Source organism: Triticum urartu, chromosome 4A (assembly GCF_056163025.1).
Source record: "Triticum urartu cultivar PI428250 chromosome 4A, HENAU_Tu73, whole genome shotgun sequence".
Taxonomy (NCBI): domain Eukaryota; kingdom Viridiplantae; phylum Streptophyta; class Magnoliopsida; order Poales; family Poaceae; genus Triticum; species Triticum urartu.
This window is the reverse complement of record NC_141876.1, coordinates 567,415,923-567,431,906: the sequence shown is the minus strand read 5'-3', so window position 1 is coordinate 567,431,906 and position 15,984 is coordinate 567,415,923. Positions and strand designations below refer to the sequence as shown.

General features: G+C 47.6%; 1 protein-coding gene across 2 annotated transcripts; it reads left to right on the top strand.

The window, feature by feature from the left end:
- Positions 1 to 6,840: 6,840 nt before the first annotated feature.
- Positions 6,841 to 9,140, top strand: LOC125552849 (salicylic acid-binding protein 2). Of its 2 annotated transcripts, XM_048716544.2 has the most exons (4): positions 6,841 to 7,322; positions 7,413 to 7,547; positions 7,708 to 7,999; positions 8,226 to 9,140. In XM_048716544.2, exons 1-3 carry the CDS (start codon positions 6,936 to 6,938, stop codon positions 7,990 to 7,992), a joined length of 807 nt encoding a protein of 268 aa, XP_048572501.2. In that variant the 5' UTR covers positions 6,841 to 6,935; the 3' UTR covers positions 7,993 to 7,999; positions 8,226 to 9,140. The 2 variants fall into 2 exon arrangements, with proteins under 2 accessions (XP_048572501.2, XP_048572500.2); XM_048716543.2 differs by lacking the exon at positions 8,226 to 9,140 and having other exon boundaries at positions 7,708 to 8,157.
- The last annotated feature ends 6,844 nt before the right edge of the window (positions 9,141 to 15,984 follow it).

Below are 15,984 nucleotides of genomic sequence, written 5' to 3'. Positions count from 1 at the left end.
TTGGGATCGGGGAGGCGCGAATCACTCCATCCGTCATCCGTGATGCTTTTTAAAATGTGTGCGTACCGTCAAATCAGTAAAACTTCACAAATGTGCACACATCGCATGCTCATTTGATTATATTTTTACGAGGAGTTGACTTGACTAATCTCCAGATTACTTCGTAGTGAAGTGTTTTTTTAGCTGATTATATACATAAAAATGTATGGCCGGCTACCTTGGAAGCGAAGGCGAGCTAGGCAAGTTATTAAACTCACACGCATGTGATTTTCCGTTCTTCATTATCCACATTATGTTGTTATTCAAATTCAATATAAAGATAAAGATAAAGGCTAACTTAGGCAACGGGTCGGAGCGGAGCGTACAGGGCACCCATGTCCCCGGGCATTTTAAAGTGGGCCTGCCCATACTAGCATCTTCACCTGCAATGGTTTTTTGTGGCTCTTTTCTTTTGGTTTGTCCGGAACCGGATTTTTCTTGGTTTTCTTCACTTTTTCCTTTTTCTCATTTTTATTTATTTCCTTTTTCCTTTTTTCTCATGCTCCTTTTTAGATTAATGAACATTTTTTGAATCCATGATTTTTTTTCGAATCCATGATTGTTCTTTAAATTCTTGAACTTTTTCGAATCAGCAAACTTTTCTATTGAATCGGCGAACTTTTTTTGAATTCACAAACTTTCTCAAATTCATAGCATTTTCCAAATTCGCAACCTTTTTTGAATTCGTGGTGTACGTGCTTGAAAAGGTACACCATGAGTTCCTCAAATCTAGAACTCTATTCCTCACCCATAGACGCTTCGCCTTCAAATCAGACTTGCTCCTTCTCAAAACCGCGATTCTTCCTCGGAGATGATTCAGTTTCTAAGCATTTTATGCCGTAACTTTTGCAAAACTTTCTCAGATTTTAATTGCATACTCTAGGGATCATATATTGATGCCATGCCGAGTTTCATGTTTTGGGACTTTGTTTGCAGTTTTTGGAATTAAAAAACCAATAAGTTCCATGTTCAGGGTCGACTCTTGACACCCTTATGTTTGAAATTCCTTTCCTTTTCTCGGATAGGCCTAACCTTGAACTCAAGAACACAAATATGATTTATAACCCATTTTTTCAGCTTTCTCATGCACCTGCAGTTCAGTTTTTTAATATTATATTCATCTAATGGCTTAGATATAGCAAACAGACCCCGAAAAATGCCAAATTTTGACATGGATCATGTAAGGTGTATCTCGATTCTCGAGTGTAGAGAAAAAAGTGAAGTCTAGTAGATGAAGCAATAGCTGTACCGCCTTCAAACCTGACCTGTTTCCTCTCAAACCTACATTTCTTCCCCGGGGATACTCCAGTTTCTAAGCAGTCCACATCACCATTGTTGTGAGAGGCTTCTCAATTTTTTACCACAACATGTAGGTGTCATATGTGGGGACCATGCTCTGTTTCATGCGTTTTCGGACAAAATTTGCATTTTCATAATAAAAATATCAGTAAACTCCAAGTTTTGGGTCTAGTCTTGACACTCATGTTCACGATTTCCTTTTCTTGGATAAGGCCTAAACATGGGCTGCAGAACACAAATATGATTTTTCAACCCAATTCAAAAATTTCATGTACACGCATTTTTTATTATATTAACTAAATGCCTAGACATGAACTTAGTTTCTTAAATATAGCACACAAATCCCAAAAGATGTCAAATTTTGACATGGATCATGCAATGGTGTATCTTTGGTGTATAAAAAGATTTCAAAGCCAACAAATTATACACTGGCGGCGTCACCTTCAAACCTGACTCTTTCCCTCTCAAAACCAAGTTTCTTTCTCGAAGATGGGTCGGTGTCTAAGCAGTGTACGACACAAATTTTATGAAACATTCTAAAATTTTACTACAACCTACATGTGTCATATGAGGATACCATGCCACGTTTCATCCTTTTCAGACATCATTTGCATTTTTTTAAATTAAACACTAATAAACTTCATGTTCGGGGTCGAGTCTTGGCCCCCTAATGTTCAAAATTCCTTTTATTTTCTTTGATAAGGCCCAAACATGGACTCAAGAACACAAATATGATAACGCCTAAACATGGACTCGAGTAAATAGAGTGGGAGGAAGAGAAAAACGTCGAAAAGAATAGACCATACATGGAAAAAAGAAAACAAATAATGTACAGAAGAAAACCAAAAGGTGATAGCCGAGTGCACTAAAAAGGCACTTGTTAAAGAGAAAGGATAAATAATAATAATAAAGTGTTTGTCGAGTGCTCCAAAAAGCAGTTGACAAAAAGAAAGGTGAAGAAAAAAATAAAAATAAAATTCTTGCCCAGTTCCAAAAAATGTCACCCGACAAAGAATTCTTTGGCCAGCAAAAAAATACATTCGGCAAAGAGTTGTTTGCCGAGTCCAAAAAAAGTACTTGACTATGATAATGTTTACCTAGTACCCGATGAAATGCACTCGGAAAACAACCTGACACTTGGCAAAGTTCCAGATTCTAGTACTGAGCGTCTTTATGCGCCATTTAGCTGATTTGGCTGGAATTTGCCATAGCCGCTAATTTTAACATTGGTTTATTGTGAAATGAACAAAAGGTTTTGCTATCTCTTAGGCTGGTTGTAATGGGGAGTATCATATACTAGTATCATGCATATGATACTAGTGTATGATACTACCTCTCTAATGCATAGTATCACATATTAGTATCATGTAGTACTCTATTTATTACCATGCATGACACAAAGTAGCATAACATTTATTATGATACGGTATCATGATATGATACTCCACCCTCTTTTTCTTCATTTAATACTATGACACCTCATCAAAATTGCCTAGTTGGCATGCATAATACTAGTTATGATACTACAATTACGACCAGTCTTAAGGAAACTTAGGGGAACAATTTCTAATGAAGTCATTATTACTGAGAACCATGCGTAGCTACTTTAGGATTAGCGCACAAAAGGGATGCGAATCTCCTGCTCTAATGACTCAGCATTTTCGTGCAAAAAAAAACACAATTGACAGTTGAACCGTTTCTATGCTGAATGAGCCATACCCACTTTCTAAAATTAGGCATTATCGCTAGAAAATCCCAAATTTTAATATTGATATTTCATTATTACATTAAGATGGTTTTGTAGCGAAAACTGTATGGTTCTCTCAGATAATTGTCGATCATCTATTTTGGATGGTGCAGGAGTTTGCATTCACCTTGTTTCATAGAAGGCGATCATGTCTTAGTACATATAGACCATTCGTTCACCAAGAAAACACCAGCTATCATTCTAGGGCGAATAGAGTCAATCACTACATAGTAAAGTAGGAAGAAACCATTCGTTAGTGAGAATCAGGCACCATTCCAGAGCAAATAGAATCAACTACTGCATATGATAAATAACTACGATGCTTTGTATATAAATAACCACAATAAACTAAGTATTTAATTGTGAGAATCTTCCTATCAAGGGAAATAACTGATGTAATCATACATCATGCAAAAAAATATTAGTCGAATCATACACACTAAACATTTCATATCCAGAACATAAAAACGTTGAATCCTAAAGGAAAAAGTTTAATTTTTACTCAACTCCTATTGTTCATAGTATGGTCTGTGACCCTCAATTTACAGACATGAAGTTTACATGGAAATGTAAATGCTATAATCTTTTTTTTGGCAAAAAAAACACCTAGATCTATTAACCAAACCAACCGTGCAAACATTTTGGAAAAATAAAGAAATTACATCAAAATCCCGGAGCCGACCATTTTCTTCCTCCCGAACGGGCTGATGACATGGTACCACAGACTCTCTCCATCACTGGATGTTGCAGTATAAGTGCATAGCCTACCTTGTCAATCAGCTTGTGCATGCAACTCTACATGATTTTGGTGTTACGAGTTCAAGTTCCAGCCCGGCACAATTAACATAAAAAAAATTGCTGCCCACCCTTGGTCAACGTTTAGGCCCGCCGTGGGAGCCAACACTTGAGGGTGAGTCCACCTTACTCCATTAGCTTTGGTTTTTGGGGTAAACTGGCTATAATGCAGGCAATTCTACATACCAGGTTGACAATTGTTATCATTTGAATTCGTTATACTCATGAATGGTTTATGAATTCGTTTGGACAAAACACTAAATGAATACAAACAACTAGAAGTACACAGGAATGAAATTTGTCTACATTTCTTTTGTTTGTCATCTCAAGGATCTCTTCTCGGAATTTAAAAATAAGACTGCTTTGCCTTTGACTTTGCATCCATGATTGTTTCAAGCTTATCCTCGCTAGCTAATAAGCTACTTCCTTGTGATTCTTCCGATAAAAATCAGGCTGACTCAGTCTCTTCGAAATAAGATGGTTGACTTCGCATACATGTTATTCGAGCTTATAATCGCTAATAAGCTCATTTCGGCGTGGTTATTCTTCCGATCAATGATAGTTTGTGAGGCCAAAGCTTCAAGAGCGGCTTCATAAATCCAAACGAAGTTACCAAAGTTGTCTAAGCATTCAGGTACTTTACCAAACTCGACTCACACGTTATGTAATTTTCCATCATATTGACTGTCAAATGTCCAACTCTGCACACTGATAGTTGCACCAGTCCCTAGCAGATTAAAACCATCAAATTTGGAAAGGCCATCTCATCAAATAACAGTTGCTATGGCGTCTACAGAGGTATGCGAAATGAGGGCTGAGCAACTGTTGAAGCTAGCCAACTGCACAAGCCCACGTCCATGTCCGTAAGAGCATCTCCAACCATTGGCCCCCCAGGGGGCGCTTAAAATCGCCGCATGAGGGTGAGCCGACGTAAAAATTGGGCCTGGGGATGAGTTGGTCCCCAGCCGCCGGTCCCAGGGCCGCCCCCAGGCGTGTTTGAAAATAAAATTTGTTTAGTAAAGTTTGGCACAGTTCGGCGAAACACGATAAATTTCGGCAAATTTGGGCATATATTAGACATGTTCGCCGGTTTTCATTACATAGGAAAATAGAAAACTAATAAACTAAAAGAGAAACTGGCTGAACACCGAGTAGTCGCCGTCGTCGCCGCCATCGTTGCCGCCGTCGTCGGACTTCTCTTTCATGACGCGGTCGTCCCTGGTGGACCCTTGACCGGCCTCGCCAACGCGGGCGGGTGGCGGTGGCGCGTCGTCTTCGTCGCTGTCGCAGACGACGATGACCCCGCCTTCGTCGAGGCCGCGTCGGCGCTCCGTGAAGCGGCGCAGGGCGACGCATTGGCGCTCCTTCGCCTTCTTCAGGCGCTCCTTCTCCATCGCTATGAAGTCCCTGCGCGCCCATTCCAGGGCCGCGTCGTCGTCGTCGAGCTCCGTCTTCACCGGCGCGGCCGGCTCTTTCTTCACCGGCGTGAGCCCCGGCTGCGTCTTCACCGGCGCGAGCCCCGGCTCCGTCTTTGGCTTGACGAAGCGCGGAGGAAGAGCCGACGAGGAGGCGCGCCAGCCGCCCTCGTTGAGGACGATGCCGGCGCTACGGGTGCGCCGGTCGAGCGGCATCTCCGCCGCGGGCTCGGCCTTGACGCCGAGCAGGGCCGGGGCACCGAAGGAGTGCGAGGAAGATCGAGAGGAGGAAGAAGAGGAGGAGGACCCGAACCTCCTTGACGCCCATGGCCCGGCGCGTCGGTGGTGCGCCGGGGCGGCCGCCCTCGCCGGGTACGCCAACGGCGGGTTGTTGCCGCCCTCGAGGTGCGTCAGCACGCCCTCGAGTGTGTGGCCGGGGACGCCCCACCACAGGTGGCACCCCTCGCTGTTCTTCTGGCCGCCGACCACCGGCGCGTCGTTAGTGGATGCCAACCGCTGCCGCTGGTGGCGCTCGAAGTACGCCGCCCAATCCGCGTGGTTGTCGGCGGCGTATTAGGGGAGGGAGAGCTGGATGTCGGTGAGGGAGGCGCGGACGACCTCGACCTCCTCGGTGAAGTAATTTGGCTTGGCCACGGCGTCGGGCAATGGGGGAACATGCACTCCCCCGTCGCTGAGCCTCCACCCCGTCGGCCCGACGCGCATGTCCGGCGGCGCCGGGATGTTCGCCTGGAACAGGAGTCAGGACTCCTGTTCGCGCAGCGAACGGCGGCCGAAGCCGTTGGCCGCCGCCTTGTCTCCGAGGAAACGCTCTGCCATGGCGACGGGCTCGGGAGAGGTAGAGAGGGAGAGGGAGGGGCTGGGCGGCGGCGCTCGGGAGAGGTAGAGGGAGGGGCTGGGCGGCGGCGAGGGGCGGGGCTGGTGTGGGCACAGGCAAGTGAGGCCGCCGGCTATATAGCCGCGCCGCGCCCATGTGAACGCGTGCGAGGGAGGGGAGGCGTCGACTCGCCGTCCCGTGACGCGCTGCCCGTGAGGAATCAATGGTAAGGCTGACCGGCGGCAGCCTTGCCATTGATTCCCCGCGGGAACCGAAGCCGTTGGGGAAAGACGAGGCGCTGTGTCGCTGACGCGGCTGGCCCGCGGTTTTTTCGCGCCAAAACAGCTCGCCCCGGCGCCCCCGGGCGCCCCCAGCGCACCGGGTTCGGCCTGGGGTCCGCCGGCGCTGTTTTCGGCTTAGGCCGGCGAAAATCGGGTTCCTGTGGGCGCGACTGTGCCGTTTTTTGGGCGCCGAGCCGAGAAAATTGTTTGGAGAGGCTTTTGTGGAGCGCGGCTGAAGATGCTCTAAGGTCAGTGCGTATATTCTTTCCATATAAAGTCTAGCATTATTGCTTTTAGCAGCCCTCCAGTGCCAGCTCCAACTAAACATGTTGACTTTGCAATTTGCGTGTACATGATTATTCAAGCTAGCACGTGATTCTGCTGATCGATGATATTTTGCATGCGGACCCGAAGCTTCAAGAGCGGCTTCATAAATCTAACAGCGCCGCCCGAGGTCTTTGACATCGGAGAGCCACAACCAACGACAAGCGCGGAGAAACAGTCGCAAAACCCCACGCGCGCACATGGAGATGGAGGCTCCGGCGGACCAAGCTAGCGGCAAGCACATCGTTCTGGTGCACGGCGCATGCGTCGGCGGCTGGGCCTGGTTCAAGGTGGCCACGCGGCTCAGGGACGCCGGCCACCGCGTCAGCGCGCCTGACCTCGCGGCGTCGGGCGTCGACCCCACGCCGCTGCGCGAGGTGCCGACGTTCCGCGACTACACCAAGCCGCTGCTGGACCTCCTGGAGTCCCTCCCGCCCGGGGAGAAGGTGGTGCTCGTCGGCCACAGCCTCGGCGGCGTGAACATCGCCCTCGCCTGCGAGCTGTTCCCGGAGAAGGTCGCCGCCGCGGTCTTCCTCTCCGCCTTCATGCCGGACCACCGGTCGCCGCCGTCGTACGTGCTTGAAAAGGTACAGCATCGAATCTGCAAAGGTACACCAGCTACCAGCTTAATAGCTTATTGCCTTTTGTACGACTGAATGTTTTCTCGATCTAAACAGTTCGTCGAAGGAGGAACGCTGGACTGGATGGACACGGAGTTTAAGCCTCAAGATCCTGAGGGCAAGCTTCCTACTGCCATGCAGTTCGGGCCGCTGGTCACGCGAGCAAAGTTCCTCCAGCTGTGCTCGCCGGAGGTACGCGAAATCACAAACCTGTCGCTCTGTTAATCAATCTGTTTGAACATCGGTGAAATGCTCCTACTAGGAAGCTGTACACCGACTGATATTTGAAATTGACCAAATACTAGAAATTAATCCTAGAGCTGCATGCTGTTTGGAATCATATGTATGGCAGGATCTGACGCTGGGAAGATCCCTGATGAGGGTCGGTTCGATGTTCGTGGAGGACCTGAGAGTGCAGCCACCATACACGGAGGCCCGCTACGGGTCGGTGCGCAGGGTGTTCATCGTCCTCAAGGACGACAACGCCATCGTCGAGGGCTTCCAACGGTGGATGGTGCAGAACTACCCCGTGGAGGAGGTCAAGGAAATCGACGGCGCCGACCACATGGCGTTGTTCTCGACGCCGGCCGAGCTAGCGCACTGCCTCGCCGACATCGCCGTCAAGTATGCCGCCTGACGATATGGTACGGTGTGGCGCACGCTGCGCTTGCTGGTCTATCTCTTTACCTTTGATGACACGGTCTCGTTGCCGGCAATAATTTGTGATTTGTCAGTGCTGTCTGTGTCCTTTCCGACCTTTGTTAGTAGTACTATTGTTCTATCTACTGCTCTTGTTACCTCATGGTCGGACCGGGTGTTTTGTCCCTTTAATTATGTTTCCTTGACAATTTTTTGTTGTTGATTGGATAGGTTTCGAGATGTTTCCGAGACTTTATATCGCACTCAATTTCAGAAAGATGATGTTTCAACGTCACATCGCATGGTGGTGCCAAAGTGAATTTCCGGTGGGTGACTCGTTGTTGTGATGCACTCAGCTTGCCTACTCGGATTTACAGAGGAGTGAGAAGATCAGGGGAGGGAGAGATACAGAGAGATGGGGGAAATGGTCTAGTTCTATCTGAAAACTCGACATTCTTCAAAATAACCTTTTTTGTAGCTTGTGCAAAAAAAACAAAATTTTGTGCCATGAAACGCTATTTAGAAGCAGTAAAATTTGTTTTTTTACTGAGACAAAACAAAAATACTTTTTCACACAAAACTTTGTGCCTTGGACATACCTTTGCCAACATGTATGCATATTTTTTTTTTACAATTTTTGAAGATTACAAAACGTGTAAAAAGCACATTTTTTGAAAAATGGGTGCAGATGCCCCCGTGTGCAGATCGTGCATGGATGAACCCGGGTACATACGAACCCACTTTGGAAAACACATTTTGCAATATTAAAAAATTCTGAAAAAAGGTGCGCGCGGACATCTCCATATTCTATATGTGTGCAGAAAGTTTCACAAAAAAATAACCTTTTTTGTAGATCGTCCACACTCCCGTCTTCACGCTCTTTTATCCCGTTGCGCTCTTGCTCTGCGCCATCTTCTGGGCCTCCGGTTCCTGGGCCAGGCGTCTGTTCCTTCTGGTGGCCTTGGGCCGATGTCCAGGAGTAGGCCAGGTCATGACACTCCCCACCCCTTGAAATGAAAGAGTTTATATTTAAATCTAGTTCTTTTTTCAGTTGCCTAGTTATTTTTGAAGGTAGAGCTTCGAATACCGAAGCACATAATCTTGCCAAACACGCTGCTATGCTTGATCAGGGTCGCCATGTGTGGCTTATTTCTCCTCATAACCCAACTTGTATTCCCTTAAGCATTATCGGTGATCAATAAAGTGTTGGCAAAATCTCAAAAAAAAACCTGTCCCCAAATCGGCAGAGCAGGAAATTTTGCACGGTTTGTCTCAAAAAAAAGGAAATTTTTCACGGAGAGTGTACGCATCCTTCCAAGAATCATGTTGTTGGGAGCGTCCCTGCCAGCGTACCTTGAGTCACGGAATGACTCCGCCGCCCTTCCAAATCGGCTTGGACTGCATAATTGTTGCAGGTTGAAGGAGGCTCATATCCCGAGGAGCTGTCATGGTCGGATCAAGGTGATCCACTGTCTAATGGGGAGGTAGGTGTTTCTTCAGCTAAGATACATGTCTGACGCCATGAATCTTGGATGAAGGAGGCAGAGCAAACAGGTACGAGACAACCCCCACGCGACGAAGAACTTGATAAGGCCATAAAAGTTGACGGCAAGTTTATGATTACGACGCGACCCAGGCGAATTCTGCAAGTAAGGCTGCAGTTTGAGATAAACCCAATCACCCACTTCAAACGATCTTTCACTCCGGTGTTTGTCGGCCTATCGCTTCATGCGCAACAGAGCTTCTTGTAGACAACGAAGCAGTTTAGTCATAGCCTCCCGTCCATTTTTTTACTGTCTGCAACTCCACCAACTTCCCCCAAACTCGATTCTCCACACAGTGTGCTCTATCACGCTATGTGAAGCTTTTCACTGCTGTGAGCCGCACTTCGACTTGTGGTGAAACTTTTTCTTTATCAAGCTGCAAATAAACGTTAGCGAGACGTGCGAATGCAGCAGTGCCGCCATCGGCGGGGTCACCGGCCCCAGGTACCAACCCGGGGAGTTCATGGAGACAAACAAAAGGTGGCAGGAGGAGCGGTGCTACATCCCGGATGTAGAGCTGCCAGATCCATCTCGGGTCGGCATCGTCAGGCCATTCACACTGACCCCGCCGACGAGGCACAACCCCTAGACCCCAAGGAAAAATCCTAAGGAATCGGCGACATTTCAGAAACTGGCGCACAAGGTAGACGAGCTGCACGGTCAAGGGCTGATGCTTGTGCATGTGATGCACGTGGCTCTCATCCGAGGAATCCAACCACTGCAAGCTTAGTCTCACCAATGTGGGAGTATACTGGTGAGAATGACCCAACCCGGGTCATCCGAGGTAAATTCTTCGAGGGGATGTCCATAGAGGATATGTTATCCCTCATGTCCAAAGGCAACGCGATGGACTTCCCAAACAGTGTGTCTGACGCCGGCTTCCATCCCCAAGAAAGGATAATCGAGGTAAGCACTCGCTCCTACTGCTTCTGTTTTGTCAATTTTCGCAAACCTTGGTTGATTCTTCACTCGTTGCAACAGCCGTGGCACTCATGGGTAGCCGTCCTCCGCTCACCGGCCCCACATCCAGGCGGCCCTCAACTAGAAGAGTTGAACTGGCTCTGGTTCGAGGACACCACCCAGACCCGATGCGTCAAACGCAACAAGGGGCATGTGATCTAACTCTGCGACCATGTCGGCATGTTCGTGGAGTCGAGAAGTGAGACCGATGAGGCCGAGCTGCGCTACTATTGTTAGGGAACGTAGTAATTTCAAAAAAAATTCCTACGTACATGCAAGATCATGGTGATGCATAGCAACAAGAGGGGAGAGTGTTATCCACGTACCCTTGTAGACCGAAAGCGGAAGCGTTAGCATAACGCGGTTCATGTAGTCGTACGTCTTCACGATCTGACCAATCAAGTACCGAACGCACGGCACCTCCGAGTTCAGCACATGTTCAGCCCGATGACGTCCCTCTAACTCCGATCCAGCCGAGTATTGAGGAAGAGTTTTTGTCAGCACGACGGCGTGGTGACGATGTTGATGTTCTACTGACGCAGGGCTTCGCCTAAGCACCGCTACAGTATTATCAGGTAGACTATGGTGGAAGGGGGCACCGCACACGGCTAAGAGACGATCAACTTGATCAACTTGTGTGTCTAGAGGTGCCCCCCTGCCCCTGTATATAAAGGAGCAAGGGGGAGACGGCCGTCCTAGGAGGAGGGCGCGCCAAGGGGGAGCAGGACTCCTCCTTTCCTTGTTGGAGTAGGAGAGAAGGAAAGAGGAGGAGAGGGAGAAGGAAAAGGGGGCTGCACCCCTTGTCCAATTCGGACCAGAGGGGGGGGGGGGCGCAGACCTCCTTCCTTTTGGCCTCTCTCCTCTATTCCCGTATGGCCCAATAAGGCCCGTATACTCCTCGGCGAATTCCCGTAACTCTTCGATACTCCGAAAAATACCTGAATCACTCGGAACCTTTCCGAAGTCCAAATATAGTCGTCTAATATATCGATCTTTACGTCTCGACTATTTCGAGACTCCTCGTCATGTCCCCAATCTCATTCGGGACTCCGAACTCCTTCGGTACATCAAAACATATAAACTCATAATATAACTGTCATCGTAGCGTTAAGCGTGCGGACCCTACGGGTTCGAGAACTATGTAGACATGACCGAGACATGTCTCCGGTCAATAACCAATAGCGAAACCTGGATGCTCATATTGGCTCCTACATATTCTACGAGGATCTTTATCGGTCAGACCGCATAACAACATACGTTGTTCCCTTTGTCATCGGTATGTTACTTGCCCGAGATTCGATCGTCGGCATCTCAATACCTAGTTCAATCTCGTTACCGGCAAGTCTCTTTACTCGTTCTGTAATACATCATCTCGCAACTAACTCATTAGTTGCAATGCTTGCAAGGCTTAGGTGATGTGCATTACCGAGAGGGCCCAGAGATACCTCTCCGACAATCGGAGTGACAAATCCTAATCTCGAAATACGCCAACCCAACAAGTACCTTCAGAGACACCTGTAGAGCACCTTTATAATCACCCAGTTACGTTGTGACGTTTGGTAGCACACAAAGTGTTCCTCCGGTAAACGGGAGTTGCATAATCTCATAGTCATAGGAACATGTATAAGTCATGAAGAAAGCAATAGCAACAAACTAAACGATCAAGTGCTAAGCTAACGGAATGGGTTAAGTCAATCACACCATTCTCCTAATGATGTGATCCCGTTAATCAAATGACAACTCATGTCTATGGTTAGGAAACATAACCATCTTTGATCAACGAGATAGTCAAGTAGAGGCATACTAGTGACACTCTGTTTGTCTATGTATTCACACATGTATTATGTTTCCAGTTAATACAATTCTAGCATGAATAATAAACATTTATCATGATATAAGGAAATAAATAATAACTTTATTATTGCCTCTAGGGCATATTTTCTTCAGTTTCCCACTTGCACTAGAGTCAATAATCTAGTTCACATCGCCATGCGATTTAATATCAATAGTTCACATCACCATGTGATTAACACCCATAGTTCACATCCATATGTGACCAACACCCAAAGGGTTTACTAGAGTCAATAATCTAGTTCATATCGCTATGTGATTAATACCCAAAGAGTAGTAAGGTGTGATCATGTTTTGCTTGTGAGAGAAGTTCAGTCAACGGGTCTGCCACATTCAGATCCGTAAGTATTTTGCAAATTTCTATGTCAACAATGCTCTGCACGGAGCTACTCTAACTAATTGCTCCCACTTTCAATATGTATCCAGATTGAGATTTAGAGTCATCTGGATCAGTGTCAAAATTTGCATCGACGTAACCCTTTACGACAAACCTTTTTGTCGCCTCCATAATCGAGAAACATATCCTTATTCCACTAAGGATAATTTTGACCGCTGTCCAGTGATCTACTCCTAGATCACTATTGTACTCCCTTGCCAAAAACAGTGTAGGGTATACAATAGATCTGGTACACAACATGGCATATTTTATAGAACCTATGGCCAAGGCATAGGGAATGACTGTAACGCACCGAGACCGATGTGTCAGGTGTCTTCCAGTTATTCGTTGTCGTTGCCATGTCATTCGCTTGCGTGTTGCATCTTGTCATGTCATCAAGTGCATTGCCTCATCATGTTTTCGAAACTTGCATCTGTACCGGTCTCCTCGTTCCTTCTGTTGTCCGTTCTGAGTCCAGACACACTCGCACGCGCCCGCGGCACGTCCAGATTATTATTTTATAAGTGGCCAGAAAATGTTCTCGGATTGGGTTGAAAGTTGGCGTGCGGTGTTGTTATGTTGTCAGTAGACCGCCTGCCAAGTTTCATCGCATTCAGTGTCCGTTTGACGCCCCAATGGATAACTATAGCGGCAGTATAGCTGGTCACACGTCGGACGTTTTCGGTCTCCGAAAACCCTGCCGGGCTGCATCTCTCCCCTCTTCTCTCAGACCAACCCGCTCTCCACAGTCCACCTAGGCCCAGCCTACCCCTCTTTGCGACGTGCATAGATCTCTCGTGCGCGTCCGAAACTTCCCCGGACCCGACCCGGGCAGTCGTCACCGTTGGGTCCGGATCATCATCAAACATCTACAAAACATCACCGTTTTCGTATTTGGACTCCCTAGCTATTTTATTCGTGATCGTCCGATTGCGGTCGGAGGGTCCTAATAGCCCCTAACCAAAAATCTAGTGCTATACTCCCTCCTTTCCGGTTTATAAGGCTCAATTCAAAAATCTCACCAACCAAGGTAGATGATGAGTGGTGGAATATTTTTTGTAGCTTGCAAAAGCACCCAATTAATGCTCTTGTTTTCCTCAAAAAATTATGTTTACGAATGCATTAATTGCAATGCATGCATGCATAAAGTGCATGCATTGGTCAGTTTTCTCTTAATACTTGAATGCAATGATTTAATGCACCTTGAAGTCTGAACATGTGATGGGGAACAACCAAATTGAGCCTTATAAAATGGAAAAACTAAAATTTTGAGATAAGCCCTATAAACCGGAAAGGAGGGAGTATATATAGACCAATCCCCTAGGCAGCAACCCTAAAACTTAGGAGCCTTGTCCCATCGAGCCGCCGCCGGCCAGTTTCCCCTCGGGATCCATTCCCCACCTACCACAGCCAGATGCCCGATCCAAAAATCCAGCCAGATCGATCCATCCGCAGCTTCCCTGCCTCCTGTGTCCTCCCGTCCCCGAGCACGCAACCGCCGGAGAGCTCCGGTGAGCAACAGACCAGCCGCGACGCCGCCCCGAGCCACTTCCACGCCATCTCTCGTCGCGCCGACCAGCAGCAAGGAACCAGCCCAGCCCGCACCGCCCATCTCTCCTTCCTCCTCCCCGCGGCTCTCACTCTTTTCTCTAATCTTCTGTCAATCGTTCCACATCCATCGCCATAGGAACCAAGCTCCGAGTACATCTCCGCCCTGCGCCAAGTCCCTGTCTCCTCTGCTTCGAGCTCCATCCGACGAGCCGCGACGAAGCCGTCTCCTCCCGAACTGCCATGGCGCCTGAGACCTCCTTGCAGCACCTCCTCGCCGACCCGCCCTGGACCCGCTTGTCTCTGCTGCCGCCGTGCCCGCCTGGATCCGGCTTGGATCCATCGCTGGCGACCAACTCCGTCCCATTCCGGCCAGTTTTCCGACAGGTCCCCATCGAGGACGTCTCGCCAAGTCCCTGCCGCCGTTGCAGGACGTCTCCTGTTTTACCTGTCACCGGAGCCGCCGCCTCCGCCGCTCTTCGCCGCCTCGGCGTCCGCACTGCGCCGCCCCGCGCCTGCTGACCCTGCCGCGAGTCCCCAGCGCCGCCTCCTTCTGTTCGAGCGAGGGAGGCGAGTGAAGACTTTTCTGCATCGTGCTGCTCTGCCCGAGCGCTTGCGTTGACCAGTCCAATGCCATCCTGGACGAGTGCCACTCGCCGCGCGAGGCCTTCCTCTGCTTCGCTCGCAGCCCAGATGCCCAGCGCCTCCTCAAGCCCAATGTGAGCAGCCCAGTCTGCCCAGTTTCAGCCCGTTGACGTTTTTTTTCAGGGTCTGTGAATTTATCTTTTATTCCAGAGAACCCAGTTTTGCAGAGAACCCCCTAGACATCATGCATTTTATAACTCTCCAACCGTGCATCGGATTAAAACAAACTTAATATGAAACTTGCTTAGATTTTCATCTAGTTTAATAATATGCAACTTTCACCCATGTTCAAAATGTTTAAACTCCTGTTTGGTTAAATTTTCTCCTATGCCATGTTAAAATGGTTTATTTCATAACTAAATAACCGTAGCTCCAAATTTAATAAACTTTATATGTAAATGGAGTGGAAAAATGCCTAGTTTAACATGGTGGCATCACTTTGCATGTTTAACAACTATAAAATTGTGTTTAGGGCAGAACAGTACCAAACCTTAAAATATGCACATGAGGAGTTTCCGGACTTGTTGTTTGTTGTTCCGGCCTCATTTAAACTTGCCTAGATAGGTAGTTTTCATTCGCTTCACCCTCTTGCCATGTTTAACAACATTTAATATTGTTGGGTACATAAACAAGATCAATCTAAATAACTTGTTGTGGTGTTTCGTCAATATGCAACTCGTTTCATATTGATCTCCACTTAATTTGTAGGATTGTTTGTGCACTTTGCCATGCCATGCTTCATTAAACCGGACATGCATCATAATCAATTGTGCATCATGCCATGTTGATGTGTTGGTTGTTTACTATGTTGTTTGTTTCTTTCCGGTGTAGCTTCTTCGGGTTGGTTCCGATAACGTCGTGTGTGTGAGGATCCGTTCGACTATGTCCGTTTATCTTCTTCATGGACTCGTTCTTCTTCCTTGCGGGATTTCAGGCAAGATGACCATACCCTCGAAATCACTTCTATCTTTGCTTGCTAGTTGCTCGCTCTTTTGCTATGCCTATGCTACGATATCTGCCACTTGCTTATCATGCCTCCCATATTGTTGAGCCAAGCCTCTAACCC

Coding starts and splice junctions, on each gene's coding strand:
- LOC125552849 (XM_048716544.2), top strand. CDS start 6,936: ATGGAGATGGAGGCTCCGGCGGACCAAGCTAGCGGCAAGCACATCGTT. Junction 7,323..7,412: donor CGTCGTACGTGCTTGAAAAG/GTACAGCATCGA, acceptor CGATCTAAACAG/TTCGTCGAAGGAGGAACGCT. Junction 7,548..7,707: donor TCCAGCTGTGCTCGCCGGAG/GTACGCGAAATC, acceptor TATGTATGGCAG/GATCTGACGCTGGGAAGATC.